At 47.2% G+C, this 16,186-nt stretch overlaps 1 protein-coding gene across 1 annotated transcript in view; it reads left to right on the top strand.

Annotated features, from left to right (window-relative positions):
* c3h20orf194 (chromosome 3 C20orf194 homolog) overlaps positions 1-16,186 on the top strand; it is a 257,070-nt gene that overhangs the window by 64,166 nt on the left and 176,718 nt on the right. The window contains exons 11-13 of the mRNA XM_038793206.1: positions 7,427-7,508; positions 7,599-7,635; positions 10,750-10,834. Of these exons, the coding sequence (XP_038649134.1) occupies positions 7,427-7,508; positions 7,599-7,635; positions 10,750-10,834 (204 nt within the window). The remainder of the gene's footprint in view (positions 1-7,426; positions 7,509-7,598; positions 7,636-10,749; positions 10,835-16,186) is intronic.

The following is a 16,186-nucleotide window of genomic DNA, read 5'->3' as shown; positions in this document are numbered from 1 at the left end:
TTTAAGGCCAAGATGATGTATCAAAAAGAGGCAATGTTTTTTTATCTGACAGACTAATTGAGTATTAGTTAAGACATGAAACTTAATTTGACCAAATGGTTTATCTCAGGTACCATGGGATGTTACATGACACCTGTGTCTTAACATTGATCAACTTGGTTAAATAGGCTATGCTGAAGCTTACATCAGAATGGTTTCGGTGCAGGAGATGTAATCAAATGTTGCACGTGTGACAGTATGAAAAACTGTAGTTGGTTTTAAACTGCACAACGAGTGCATGATGTGGTAGATGTTCACATTTTCAATATTGGGCTCTTAAGGATAGAGACCATGTCATCTTGGTTTCTAAGATGACTGGAAACAGAAAACGTATTTTACCCATCCAAAAGACTGGATGAAGGGACAGTCATAACTGCAAACAAATAAACTTCAGGTTATGTCAATATTCGTAGCATCTATGGTGCTAAAAGCCGTTAAGCTGTTATATCTTGTCAGTTATAATGGCCTTGTATCTGATTGATGTTTTCACTTAACAGATGGACACTTTTAACCTCAGTCCAGATATAGCGTATTTTACTCTGTGTACACTGTATAGCCAGCTGAGTATTCACTGATTTGGTAAATAGTTACATTACACAACAATCTGAAGCTAATCTTTCATTTTATGTTTGAACTGTTGAGTTGGAATATAATATTTGAGTTTAAATATTAAAGCATAATAAATGGGAGTTGTATTTTTGTTTACTGAGGGAATTTGCTTTCCTCCACCGGAGATGTCCCAAAATTGTTGCTTGATTTGTTAATACTGTTACCCTGTACAAAGTAATTACCTGCACCCTCATCTCTTTAGATTAAATAATCTGAATTGATGTTGATAGACCTGAGCGACATGGAAATTAGTTGGTGTTTTAGCTTCAGTGCTGAGACCATTGTCAATAATTCTTCAAAGTGTTTGAGTATAATAACAAAATTTATTTTGTCACATTGAATTGATTACTTAATTTGATTGTCCAACAAAGATATCCTGGGAATGGAGACTTCCGGTGTGCATCATGAAGTGAGTGAGCACACAAGGCAGCTCCTGCCTAAGGTTGCAGAAAAGAGCTCTTTTTTGGGCAGCACGGGTTGGAATTTCGATGAAAAGGCGTGGGTGAATGTTCAAGGAGTATTTTCCCCCAGGAATAGGATGACCCTCAGAAACAGTGCAAGATTTGTCTCAGCAGCAACAAACAAAAGGCTCTGCAAGCATGCTAGCGGGGGAAGGGCCAGCTTATAGATCTCAAGCTGACCTGAGGGCCTTTATGAAAGCTGAATTCTAGCAGCAGAGGGAAGAACTGTGAAAAGATCTCACCAAGGCCATTGAAGAAGCGGAGACGGACTTCCGGTAGCGGTGATGCGGAGCTAAGCCGCACGTTCAGTGGCTCCCACTATTTTCGGACTTTGGGGCTCTTTTAAGGGCTCGTAGTGGTGCTGTTTGGAATTTTCCCCGTGTGGGAACACTCCTTCTCAGATTCTCCACCGGTGGATGGCCTGGACTAGGAGTGGAGCGGTCAGAAAACCGGCTTTGCAGTTGCGGCTGAGCCGCACCGCAGCTCCCGCTACTTAAGGACTTTTGGGCCGATTTGAGGGCCCCAAACGGCGCTGTCGCAACGAATCCCGGTGGGGGAAGGTGTCTAGAGGAGCATTCCCCATAATTTATGGTGCTCACCCGGAGTGGGGCAAAGGAAAAAGCTGCAGCAGCTCCCCAAGAAAAGCGGGGGAAGAAGGACAAAATGGCGGCTGGCGGAACACCCGAGGACTGGTGGAAGTGGGCGCAGGAGCAGCAAGCTGCTCTTCTGCGCTGTTTTGCGGAGCTGAAGGCTGAGTTGCTGGACTCACTGAATGCGACTACCAACAAGCTGCTTGGAGCTCAGGCGGCCCAGGAGGTGTCTATCCGGGAGTTGCAGCAGCAGGCCGCTGAGAGGGAGGAGGAGGCCGTGGTCCTCGTTGGGAAAGTGGAGTTGCACGAGGCACTTCAAAAAAAGTGGCAAGACCGCTTGGAGGAGCTGGACGTTCGCACGAGGCGAAAGAATTTGAGGGTCCTGGGCCTGGCGGAGGGATCTCCTGTGGTACGTGACCACGATGTTGAGCTCGTTGATGGGAGCGGGGTCCTTCCATTTGCCCCTGGAGCTTGAGGGAGCTCACAGAGTGCTGGCCAGGAGGCCTAAGGCAAATGAACCCCCGCGGGCTGTGCTGGTGCGGTTCCATCGATTTAGTGTCCGGGAGTGTGTGCTGCGCTGGGCCAAGAAAGAGAGGAGCAGCAAGTGGGAGAACTCGGTAGTACGAATCTACCAGGACTGGAGTGCGGAGGTGGCAAAACGGAGGGCCGGGTTCAACCGGACGAAGGCGGTGCTGCATGCCAAGCAGGTCAGATTTGGAATGCTGCAGCCTGCGCGTCTGTGGGTGACATATAAGGGCCGGCACCACTACTTCGAGTCCCCGGAGGAGGCGTGGGCCTTTGTAAAGGCGGAGAAACTGGACTCGAACTAGGATCTGGGGACACACTATGGCCGTTGCTGTTTTCGCTGTTGCTGTTCTTCAATTTTGACACGTGTTTTTTTATGCTGCTTTTCTTTTTGCTCTGTTTCCGGGTGGGTTTGTCTGTTTTGTATGGGTGTGGGGTATGTGCTTTATATGTTCTCTTCTGTACGGGGCCGGGGGTTGGGGTGAAACTGGATTTTGAGGAGCTGCGTCGGAAGGGTGGGGTGTGGCAGTGTGAAAGTGCGGGCTTTCCTCTGGTTGTCCGCGCTGCGGGGCAGGGGGGGCGGAGCTGGAGGTGGGGGCGTGGCCTCTACTGGTTTTCTTTCCCGCGCTGAAGCGGTGCCAAGGAGGTGTGGCAAGAGGGGGATGACCCCATGCCGGGAGGAGATGGGTTTTGGCAGGAGCTGCCGGGTCAGCAGAAGTCAGCTGACTCACGGAAGTACCATGGAGGGTGCGTCGCGGCTAGGTGGGGTCCTAGCCTGGGGGGGTGGGGGGGGGGGGGGGGGGGGGGGGGGGGGATACCGGGTTGCTGCTGGAATGGCCAGGAAGGAGCTGGCGTGGGCCGGGGGGGTAGAGGAGAGGTGTTATCGCCATGGGGAACGGGTCAGGCGGGGCGAGCTGGCCTGGGGCGAGCAGTTGATAAGCTATGGCTAGCCGGCGGGGGAGAGGGGCAGGTTGCTCTCTGATTCGGCTGATTACCTGGAACGTGAGGGGGCTGAATGGGCCGGTTAAGAGAACCAGGGTATTTTCTCATCTGAAGGGGCTGAAGGCGGACGTGGCTATGCTCCAGGAGACCCACTTGAAGGTGGCGGACCAGGTTCGTCTGAGGAAGGGGTGGGTAGGGCAGGTTTTTCACTCCGGATTGGACGCAAAGAACTGGGGGGTGGCGATCCTGGTGGGGAAGAGGGTGGCGTTCGAGGCGGCTGAGGTGGTGTCGGACAAGGAGGGCAGATATATTATGGTGAAGGGTAGGCTGCAGGGAGAGAAGGTGGTGCTGGTTAATGTATATGCCCCGAATTGGGATGATGCCGGCTTCATGAGGCGCTTGTTGGGACGCATTCCGGACCTGGAGGCAGGGGGCCTGATCATGGGGGGAGACTTTAACACAGTGCTGGATCCCCCACTGGACCGGTCCAGTTCAAGGACGGGTAGGAGACCGGCGGCGGCCAGAGTGCTGAGGGGGTTTATGGACCAGATGGGAGGGGTGGATCCCTGGAGGTTTGGGAGGCCGAGAGCGCGGGAGTATTCCTTTTTCTCCCATGTCCATAGGGTCTATTCCCGAATAGATTTTTTCATCCTGAGCAGGGGATTGATCCCGAAGGTGCAGGATGCAGAGTATTCGGCCATAGCGATTTCAGACCATGCTCCGCACTGGGTTGATCTGGAGATGGGGGAGGCGCGGGTCCAGCGCCCGCTCTGGCGTCTGGATGTGGGGCTGCTGGCTGATGAGGAGGTGTGTAGGAGGGTCCGGGGAAGTATTGAGGGGTATCTTGATACCAATGATACGGGGGAGGTCCGGGTGGGGATGGTCTGGGAGGCTCTGAAAGCAGTGATCCTGGGGGAGCTGATCTCCATCCGGGCCCATAGGGAAAGGAGGGAGAGGAAGGAGAGGGAGAGACTGGTGGGGGAGCTCCTGGATGTGGACAGGAGATACGCGGAGGCACCGGAGGAGGGGTTGCTGGGGGAACGGCGCAGTTTGCAGGCCAAATTTGACTTGTTGACCACCAGAAAGGCGGAGACACAGTGGAGGAGGTCGCAGGGCACGGTATATGAGTATGGGGAGAAGGCGAGCAGGATGTTGGCGCATCAGCTCCGCAGGCGAGATGCGGCTAGGGAAATTGGTGGAGTGACGGATAGGGGTGGGAATGTAGTGCAGAAGGGGACAGAAGTAAATGGGGTCTTTAGGAACTTTTACGAGGAACTGTACCGGTCAGAACCTCCGATGGGGAGAGGGGGTATGGAGAGCTTCATGAACAGGCTACGGTTCCCAAGGGTTCAAGAGGAGCTGGTAGAGGGGCTGGGGGCGCCGATAGAGTTGGAGGAGCTAGTCAGGGGGATTGGACAAATGCAGTCAGGTAAGGCGCCGGGGCCGGACGGGTTCCCTGTGGAATTTTATAAAAAGTATGCGGATCTGGTGGGCCCCCTGTTGGTGCGAGCTTTCAATGAGGCATGGGAGGGGGGGGCTTTGCCCCCGACGATGTCGCGGGCACTGATCTCTCTGATCCTAAAGCGGGATAAGGACCCCTTGCAGTGTGGATCATACAGGCCTATCTCGCTCCTCAATGTTGACGCTAAGTTGCTGGCGAAGATCCTGGCCACCAGGATAGAGGACTGTGTGCCAGCGGTGATACACGAGGATCAGACAGGATTTGTCAAGGGACGGCAGCTCAACACGAATGTGCGGAGACTGCTAAATGTTATTATGATGCCGGCAGTGGAGGGGGAGGCGGAGATAGTGGTGAATGCGGAGAAAGCGTTTGATAGAGTTGAGTGGGGGTACCTGTGGGAGGTGCTGGAGCGGTTCGGATTCGGGGTGGGATTCATCAAATGGGTGAGGCTGCTCTACGCGGCTCCGATGGCAAGTGTAGTTACAAATGGAAGGAGATCGGAGTACTTTAGGCTCTACCGTGGGACCAGGCAGGGGTGCCCCCTGTCTCCCTTGCTCTTTGCACTGGCGATTGAACCTTTGGCTATGGCGTTGAGGGAGTCAGGGAGATGGAGGGGTCTGGTGCGGGGTGGGGAGTAACATCGTGTATCGCTGTATGCGGACGACCTGCTGTTGTATGTGGCGGATCCAGAAGGGGGAATGCCGGGGGTGATGGAGCTGTTAGCGGACTTTGGGGGCTTCTCGGGCTATAAGTTAAATTTAGGCAAGAGTGAGGTATTTGTAGTACACCCGGGTGATCAGGAGGAGGGAATTGGGAGACTCCCATTTAAGAGGGCAGTGAAGAGTTTCAGATACCTGGGGGTGCAGGTGGCCAGGAGTTGGGGGACTGTCCATAAGCTTAATTTTACCAGGCTGGTGGAGCAGATGGAAGAGGAATTTAAAAGGTGGGACATGGTGCCGCTATCGTTGGCGGGTAGAGTGCAGTCCGTCAAAATGACGATTCTCCCGAGGTTCTTGTTCCTTTTTCAGTGTTTGCCCATCTTTATCCCTAGGGCCTTTTTTAGAAGGGTTACGAGCAGCATCATGAGCTTTGTTTGGGGGCATGGGACCCCGAGGGTGAAGAGGGTCTTCTTGGAGCGGGGTAGAGATGGTGGGGGGCTGGCATTACCCAATCTCTCGGGGTATTATTGGGCGGCCAAGGTGTCGATGGTGCGCAAGTGGGTAATGGAGGGGGAGGGGGCAGCATGGAAACGGATGGAGAGGGTGTCCTGTGGAGATACAAGCCTGGGGGCCCTGGTAACGGTGCCGTGGCCGCTCCCTCCTACGAGGTATACCACGAGTCCGGTGGTGGCGGCTACCCTCAAGATTTGGGGGCAGTGGAGGCGACATAGGGGAGAAGTGGGGGGCTCGATGGAGGCTCCGTTGAGGGGGAACCATAGGTTCGTCCCCGGGAACATTGATGGGGGATTTCAGGGTTGGTACAGAGCGGGCATCAGACAGCTGAGGGACCTGTTTATTGATGGGAGGTTTGCGAGCCTGGGGGAGTTGGAGGAGAAATTTGGGCTCCCCCGGGGAACATGTTCAGGTATCTGCAGGTAAAGGCATTTGCTAGGCGGCAGGTGGAGGGATTCCCTTCGCTTCCCGCGAGGGGGGTGAGCGACAGGGTGCTTTCGGGGGTCTGGGTCGGAGAGGAGAAGATATCTGATATCTACAAGGTTATGCAGGAGGCGGAGGAGGCGTCAGTAGAGGAGCTGAAAGCTAAATGGGAGGGGGAACTGGGGGAACAGATCGAAGATGGGACATGGGCTGATGCCCTGGAGAGGGTTAATTCTTCCTCCTCGTGTGCGCGGCTTAGCCTCATCCAATTCAAGGTGCTGCACCGGGCCCACATGACTGGGACAAGGATGAGTAGGTTCTTTGGGGGTGAAGACAGGTGTGTCAGGTGCTCGGGGAGTCCAGCGAACCATGCCCATATGTTCTGGGCATGCCCGGCGCTGGAGGAGTTCTGGAAGGGGGTGGCGAGGACAGTGTCGAGGGTGGTGGGATCCAGGGTTAAGCCAGGATGGGGACTCGCGATTTTTGGGGTTGGGGTGGAGCCGGGAGTGCAGGAGGCGAAAGAGGCCGGTGTGCTGGCCTTTGCGTCCCTAGTAGCCCGGCGAAGGATCTTGCTACAATGGAAGGATGCGAGGCCCCCAAGCGTGGAGACCTGGATCAATGACATGGCGGGTTTTATTAAGCTAGAGAAGGTCAAATTCACCCTGAGGGTCGGTACAAGGGTTCTTTAGGCGGTGGCAACCTTTTCTCGACTTTCTGGCTCAACGATAGGGTACGGGGACAGTAGCAGCAGCAACCGGGGGGGGGAAAAGGTGGGGGAGGGAAAAGGTGGGGGGGGGGGGGGCGGGCGGACGATGACTATGTTTGTTTATTTAATTTAAATTTATTTTGAAGTCCTTTTGTTGTTCATTGGGGTTGGGGGGGGTGGGGGGATGTGATACATGCGTCGATACGGTCTGGGGGTGGTACGGTTATTATGGGTTATTTTGTTGCATTTCATTGTCGTTATGTTTTATATTTTCTGTAAAAAATTCCAATAAAAATTATATTTAAAAAAAAAGATATCCTGGGAATTGCACCAAAATGCATTATGTGGAAAAGACTGAACACAAGCCTGCACCAAGTCATAGCATTTCTCTTCTTTAATGTGCTGCTTTGTGCATTGTTAATTCATATTTTGTTTTTGTCTGAAAACATGCAAAATTACCAAGGCTATATGAAATAATATAATATAAAACCTTCTAGGTTGTGCAGTGCACATCACCCAGAGGACCTTTGGCATGCTCACGGACATATTTTTTTGGAAATTCCCACGTACCTTACATGGGTAAGTTAATACCTGAAGAAATAGTTAATTTTCTATTTCTAAAGACCACCATAAGTGAAATGAATGCCTACTTTAATTTGATTCTTTCAGGCAAAGACAACAATCAACAGAAAAAGAATGAACTTTTGTAAGTTTTTACTCTTAACTTTCTAATCCAACATTTAAGATAAAAATATGCACGATGAACTTGGGCCAATATCAAATAAAAGCAAATTACGGCGGATGCTGGAAGCCTGAAGCAAAAAGAGAAAATGCTGGATAAACTCAGCATGTCTGGCAGCATCTATGTGAGAAACAGTTAACGTTTCAGTCTCAGGGTCATTTAGATCCAGAACATTAACTGTGTCTCTCCATAGATGCTGCCAGACCTGCTGAGTTTATACAACATCTCTGTTTTTATTTTGCACCAACATCAGTTGTAATGGCTGTTGAAACTAAGATGAAAATCACAGGACTACTGTAAAATAATCAGTGGACAGGTGCAGGGTTTAATAATGTTTTGTATTAGGATCCAACCCAGGATTGCAATATCTTGTCAAGTCTTTTTCAGCTTTAGCTGACTCCATTTGGCCAGTGCCAGTATGCAAGTTTTTTGCCTGAGAGAAATTCTACATTGATCATCAGTTTAACCAGACTTATAGAATAATATGCCTTTGTTGCTTTTTTAATACTACAATTGAAAATCCTCAGTGTATGGGCACTTACCCTGCAGAAAGAATGTGCATCCATTATTTGTAATGGCTTTCCCATCAGACTGTTAACAGCTTAGCATATTGAACATAAAAGGGCTTCTGGTGTGAAGAATCTGAAGCAGTTGCTCATTTGTTTTTGTTAGTTTATCCAGTACCCAAGTAACATTTCATCTGAGATGTTTTAAAATCAAAAGTTAATGGTTTGTTACTGTGGAAAAATTAAGTGCGGTATTTTTGAGAATGAAGAAAAAACATTATTTTAAATATATATATATTTGTTTGGCCTCAACTAATATCTGTTCATGCATTGCAGAGATCAGGAGGAGGGATGGAGGAGGTATATTTGAACTTCTGCAGAAAGTGTAAACACGTAAATCCTGATGATCATCGGCTAGGTGCCAGAAAGAGTTGCATAGTGTAAAACGAGCATTACTTTGCAGTAGCGTAAAACGAGTGACACCAGATCGTCCAATTGATGGAAAGGGGATTTGGCGAAGTTTTTAACATGCAACAGATCCGACATCAACAGTTTTATTTCATCACCAGAAGTTTAAAATTATCCCTTGGAAGTGTAAAACAGGGCAACTTTAAATGAACATTGCAGAATTGTGATCTGAATCATTGAACGTGATGTTGAGTCCGGAAGGCTAGAAAGTACTTAAGCACAAGGGACCCGGGTTTGATTCCGAACTCGGGTTACTGTTGGTGTGGAGTCTGCAGATTCTCCCAGTGTCTGTGTGTGTTTCCTCCTGGTGCTCCGGTTTCTTCCCACAGTGCAAAGATGTGCAGGCTAGGTGGATTGGCCATACTAAATTGTCCTTAAGTGTGTCCGGGATAAGGTGGGGGTTTGGACCTAGGTAAGGTGGTCTTTCAAAAGGATTGCTGCAGACTTAATGGGCCGAAGGCCTCCTTCTGCACTGCAGGGTTTCTATCATTCTATGAAAGGTGAGATGCTGTTCCGCAAATTTGAGCTTCATTGGAACAATTGGGATGCCAATGATCGAGAGGTCAAAGTAAGCATGGGACGGGGAATTTAAATGGTAGGAGACCAGAAGCTCATAGCCATGCTTTCAGATTGAAAGGAGGTGTTCAGCAAAGAAGTCACCCAACTAACGTTTAGTCTCTCCAGTGTAGAGAAAGCTGCATCATGGGCACTGAATATTGTACATTAAATTGAAAGAAGTTCATGCAAATCGCTACAGCACTTGGAAGGAGTGTTTGAGGCCAAGGACAATGGGAAAGGACAGGCAGAAAGGGCATATTTTGCCTTTCTTGTGCTTGCATAGAGAGGGAAGATGCATGATTGAGGAAAGGACAAGGTAACATAGCAGAGGGAACAGTTAATTTTTGGATTGCTGGAAGGGGAGGGGTGTCACATGTATATTTCAAACAAAGAACAGCACAGAAACAGGCCCTTCGGCCATCCAAGCCTGCCCCGGTCATGATACCAACCTTTGCCAAAACTCTCAGCACTTTGTGCTGTACCCTCTATACCCATCCTATTCATGTGTTTGTCAGGATGCCCTTTGAACGCCATTAATGTATCTGCTTCCACAACCTCCCCTGACAATGCCTTCCAGGCACTCACTACCCTCTGCGTAAAAAAACCTGCTTCGCGCATCTCATCTAAACTATGTTCCATGGACCTTAAACCTATGCCCCCTGGTGACTGACCCCTCCACCCTGCGAAAGAGTGCCTGCCCATCAACTCTATCCATACCTCTTATAATCTTGTGGACCTCTATCAGGTCACTCCTCAACCTCCGTCTTTCTCATCAAAACAGTCCAAGTCTATTCAGCCTCTCCACATGGCTAACACCCTCCGACCAGGCAACATCGTGGTAAACCACCTCTGCACCCTCTCCAAAGCCTCCACATCCTTCTGGTAGCGTGGCGACCAGAATTGTGCGCAATATTCCGTGTGGCCTTACCAAGGTTCTATACAACTGTCGCATGACTTGCCAGTTTTTATACTCAATGCCCCGTCCAATGAAGGCAAGCATTCCGTATGCTTTCTTGACTACCTTGTCCACTTGTGTTGCCACCTTCAAAGATCTGTGGACCTGCACGCCCAGATCTCTCTGACTTTCTATATATATTTCCCCTCTGTTAGACCTACCAAAAAGCATTAGCTCACATTTGTCCGGATTAAACTCCATTTGCTATTTCTCTGCCCAAGACTCCAAGCTATGTCCTGCTGTATCTTCTTACAATCAAACTCAACAAACATCTGCCACCATTCAAAAATCAAGGAAGTAAGGTTTGCAGCGTCAAAAACCACTCGCTCTGCCTTTCCTCTTCGCGTTTTACCAAAAGCAGAGACAAAAAGGTTGAAGTGCCATGGATATTCGATGCATTTGTGAATGTTGATATCACATCCCAATGCTAAATGCCTATTTCTTATTGTTAACTTACGAATCAGAAATGTCATTGGCCACATACCTATTCTCAGTTAACAACATGTGGCTGGTGGATATTATATTGGTAACGCTGTTCTGAGTTGCATCATGAATCAGTGAGTAAGTCTCTGAATGATCTTTATTTCATAGGGTGTTGCCACAGATTTATGTTGCTGTAGTAGAAGCAGTGCTGGCTAGCATCCGATGCTACGTCGAAACTTCCAGCATAAAAATTGTAAGTGTCTTTTGTCAAATTGAATTTCAACTGTTAAACCAAGATATGTGCTTGTTTTGGTGTTGCAGTCTGTAGCAAGCATTACTAATTAAGTTAAAAGGTATATACCCTGGCAAAACACTTGAATCTTGGCAACATCCTCCAAAAGGATGAAGGTGGGATAATATGGAAATCAGATGTCTGACAACTTTTAGTGCATGGGAGATATTCTTGCTCCTTTTGTATTTTATGAATTTTCAGGTCAGTGCTGTGAAAAATATAGAAATATGGCATGTCTCTCACTTCTCTAAAATTATTAACAGTTTTTGCTTCAACTACAAATCCTTGAAGTGTCTTGCACAGTTTCATAATTCTCTGTGAAGTAGCTTCATCTGCCTGTTAAGTCTTATTTGAGTCAAATTTTAAGTCCTGTATATTTAATCTCGTTTCTTTGGCCCCTCATCCTTGACTCAAAAAATGGAAATCTTAATTCCATCTATTTAGACATAATAAAAGAAACTGTTGAAGGAAGAAAGAATTTTAATTATATAGTGCTTTTCTTTACCTGCAGATGTCCCAAAGCACTTTGCAGCCTATGAAGTTAAACTCAAGTAGTCAATATAGTAAAAGTTGTGCACAGCAAGGTTGCACAAACAGCAATGATATGTTTAGTGTGATGTTAGTTGAGGAAGATGTATTGACCAGGACTGGAACAACTTGTATTTGTGTACTCAGTTTAAAGTGGCAAAGGATCTGAAGGTTCTTCAGAGAAATGTTATTAAACAAACTTTGGCACCGAGTCACATAAGGCAATATTAGGACAGGACAAGGTAGGTTTGAAGGAATAGAGGTTTGGCAGGGAATTTCAGAACTTCCCATCGAGGCAACTGAAGGGCGTAAGGCTGGAGGAGGTTATAGAGTTAGTGACGGGTGAAGCCAAGAAGAGATTTGAAAGCAAGGAGATGGATTTTAAATATAGCTGAACTGGAAGCCAGAAGTAGGTCAGAAATTCAATATTTCTGAAAAGGAGACTTGCTGTCAAAGCTTTTCATCTTGCACTCATCAGGACAGATTCTAAAATGCCAAATTTCGAAGGCAACAACCATTTATACTGTATCAGAAAAGGGATGTTATTTGTTGATAATTTGGCTTTGATTGATCAAGGTGTTGCCATGCGAATGCACAAGGGAGCAATTGCCCCTCGCGCTTTTCTTTATTCAAAAAGATGCAGCAACTGGACATGCTCCTTTTGCCTGCAGAGGAAAGGTCCCTGCATATGAATATATTTAGGTTCTAGAAAGTAACATTGCGAGCCTGATTGCTAATCCTAAATTGGCCATTGGTGTAATTCTTAACACGTCGGGATTGTTTCACAAATGCTGTCCAATTGCAGAATCGCATCCAATGTTAGACGCTCTGTTCGGAGTTTTGCAAACACGGATTGGTTGAGTATGGTCAATGCTCTGCCCTTTATAAACAGTCGAAAGGATATGTGTCTGATTATGACCCACCACAGCCTTTATAACTGGCGTTGTACTGACCCTGAAATTCATATTGGACTCAACGCCAAGCATGAATGCGCAGCCCTGCTCAAAAACAAGTTACACAAGTGTTTGTTAAACTCGTGTAAGCGTAATGGGCTGCCTTATGGGGCATGTGATCAGATTAGTTCTCATGGTTCACATTGTCCACATATGTACGGGGTGTCCACGACCCACAAGTGATGTCCCATTATGGGGTAGGTTTAGCTCAGTTGGCTAGATAGATGGTTTGTGATACAAAGTGAGGCCAGCAGCACGGGTTCAATTCTTGTACTGGCTGAGATTATTCATGAAGGCCCCACCTTCTCAACCCTCCCCCATGGTGTGGTGACCCTCCGGTTAAATCACTATCAGTCAGCCCTCCCCCCCCTCAAATGGTCATCTGGGACTCTGGCGACTTTACACTTCACATTGAAAGCCAAAAAGGAGAAAGTGGTTAAGAGTTTGACAAATAGAGGTATAGAGTACAAAACCAAGGCAGTTATGTTGAAGCTTTACTATGTGTTGAGCCAGAGGAAATGGGCGAGGTACTGAATGAGTACTTGGAATCAGTGTTCACCAAAAAGGACTTTGTGGAAGATGATTCTTGAGTAGGATGTGTGGACAGTCTGGGTAATGTTGACATCGAAAAGGAGGTGGTATTGGGTGTTTTAAAAGACTTTAAGGTAGATATGTCTCCTGGGTCAGATTTGATTTACCCCAGAATACTGAGGGAAGCAAGGGAGGAAATTGCTGGGGCCTTAACTGACATCTTTGTATCCTCATTGGGTACAGGTGAGATCCCAGAGGACTGAAGAATAGCTAATATAGTACAGCTGTTTAAGAAAGGCAGCAGGGATAATCCAGGAAACTATTGGCCAGTGAGCCTCACATCAGCAGTAGATAAATTATTAGAGAGAATTCTCAGGGACTGGATTTATACCTGTTTAGAAACAAATGGACTCATTAGCGATAGACAGCATGATTTTGTGAAGGGGAGATCGTGTCTCTCAACTTGATTGCGTCTTTTGAGGAGGTGACATAAAGATGATTGATGAGGGAGGGTGGTGGATGTAGTTTACGTGGACTTCTTTAAAGCCTTTGACAAGGTGTCTCATGGCAGACTGGTACAAAAGGTGAAATCACATGGGATCAGAGGTGAGGTGGCAAGATGGATACAGAACTGGCTCGGTCACAGAAGGCAAAGGGTAGCAGTAGCAGGATTTTTCTGAATGGAAAGTTGTGACTAGTGGTATTCCACAGGGATTGGTTTTGGGCCTCTGTTGTTTGTGATATACATAAACGATTTGGAGGAAAATGTAGCTGCTCTGATAAGTTTGCAGATGACACCAAGGTTGGAGTGGCAGATAGTGTTGAGGATTGTCAAAGGATACAGCAGAATATAGATAGATTGGAGACTTAGTCTTAGAAATGGCAAATGGAGTTTAATCCGGACAAATGTGCGGTAATGCATTTTGGTAGTTCAAACATACAGGGGAAATATATCGTAAATGGTAAAATTCTTATGAATATAGAAAGTCAGATCTGGATATGCAGGCCCACAGATCTTTGAAGGTGGCAACACAAGTGGACAAGGGAGTCAAGAAAGCATACGGGGTGCTTGCTTTCATTGGATGGGACATCGAGTATAAAAACTGGCAAGCCATGCTACAGCTGTATAGAACCTTGATAAGGCCATACTTGGAATATTGCACACAATTCTGGTCGCCACGCTACCAGAAGGATGTGGAAGCTTTGGAGAGGATGCAGAGGTGGTTTACCAGGATGTTGTCTGGTCTGGAGGGTGTTAGCTATGCGGAGAGGCTGAATGGATTCAGACTGTTTTCATTCGAACAATGGAGGTTGAGGGGTAACCTGATAGAGGTCTACAAGATTGAGGGGTATGGATAGAGTTGATTGTCAGGCACTCTTTCCCAGGGTGCAGGGGTGAGTCACCGAGGGCATAGGTTTAAGATCCATGGGGCAAAGTTTAGAGGAGACGTGCAATGCAGGTTTTTTACGCAGAGGGTGGTAAGTACCTGGAACACGTTGCGAGGGGAGGTTGTGGAAGCAGATACATTCACTGTGTTCAAAAGGCATCTCGACAAATACATGAATAGGATGGGAATAGAAGAAGTGCTGAGGGTTTTGGCCAAGGGTGGTATCATGATCGGTACAGGCTTGGAGGGCTGAAGGGCCTGTTCCTGTGCTGTATTCTTCTTTGTTCTTTATTACACCTTATCTTATCCATGACAGAAATAGCTGCAGCAACTAGAGTGAGTATCCTGCATGCATGGTGAACTATTTCTTCACTTTCATGAAGGCCATACATGATTCCATATTGACAGCAATGCCATATCGATGTGCTCATTTGACATTGCAAACCTATTCACGAATGGGCCCCTCGAGGAACATTTGTGCTCTGGCTCTTAATGATGAGATTTTTTTTTCTGAGATTGTTAGTCTGGTGTTCTCTTCCCCAGAAAGTAGTGGAGACTGGGTTGTTGAATCTATTCAAGGCTGAGTAAGGTGGCTTTTTGATAGACAAGGGGAATGGGAGCAAACTGAAAAGTGGAGCCGAGACCACATTCCGATCAGCCATGATCTTATTGAATAGCGGACCAGGCTTAAAAGGCCTACTCCTCCTAAACCCTTCATTCCTTTGTTTATTATATCATGGCAATCTATACATGGCCATGTTCTAAATCTGTATTCTTTGAACATGAATTTAGCAACTTGCGCAGTTGAAGTCAGCTTTAATGGCATTTGATATGCCCAGACATATGGTATTACCACGAGTTCCCCTCCAGAGCCAGCTCTCTCTAATATTTTTGTTGATTGCTTCGAGAAAAGTGTTTTTGATTGAATAGCCCCTAACCTCCTGTATTCTGATATATAGATGACATCTTCTGCTATATTTGAATCTGCAGCTGCTTGTAAGTATTTCCTTGCACACCCTAATGCACTTCATCCTGTGCTCAAATTCACCTTTGAAATGGAAGAGTCGAAAGAGCTCCCTTGCCTCAATATGATAGATGAGAAACCTACTGTCTACTGTAAGCTGACATTCCCTGGTCTATCTTCACGGTGATTTATTGAATGGCAGAGCAAGCTTAAAGAGCTGAGTGACCTATTCCTAATTTGTATGTTCTTACAGCTCCATGTGCATCAAGTGTGTCTTTAATGGCAATCTTGTAAATAGGGCCAGAACCACCTGCTTACCATGAAGGATGGATGCTGAAATAAGGTGCATCAAAGATATCTTGCATAGAAATATAGAAAATAGGAGCAGGAGACCCTTTGAACCTACTCTGCCATTCGTTCTGATCATGGCTGATGATCCAACTAAATAGCCTAATCCCTCTTTTCCCTCCCATTTCCTTCGATCCTCCCTGCAGGATAACGACTGCACTGATCAGATCATTGCTCACTGACTATCATACATGAATGGGCCAAAGACCATCACTTTATGACCTGAAAAGCATTCAGTCTACGTTAAATTTGAGCACCAGGTGAAACAAACTGTTTTACACCACCACTCAGCAGTGGCAAAATGGTGTTTTCCACTAACAGGATGCTGCCATAATTTCAAAAAGACCTTCTGCCTTCTTCACAAATGAGTAATGTGGTATATGAATTTTGGTGTCAGTGCAGTGCCAAGAATATAGACTGTACGTCTGAGCAACTGACATCAAACAGTACGTCTCTTGGGCTGTTTGTAATAGGCAGAGTACTGATTGTATTCAACTAATCCATGCTTGCAAAGCTCGGAACACAGTGTCTGAAGTTAGATCTAATTCTGCGATTGGGCAGCACTTCTGAACAATCTCAAGTGTGCCAAGAATTACACCAG

The sequence above is a fragment of the Scyliorhinus canicula genome, chromosome 3 (genome assembly GCF_902713615.1).
Source record: "Scyliorhinus canicula chromosome 3, sScyCan1.1, whole genome shotgun sequence".
Classification (NCBI taxonomy): Eukaryota; Metazoa; Chordata; class Chondrichthyes; order Carcharhiniformes; family Scyliorhinidae; genus Scyliorhinus; species Scyliorhinus canicula.
The sequence above is the reverse complement of the archived record's forward strand: the minus strand, read 5'-3'. Positions and strand labels throughout refer to the sequence as shown.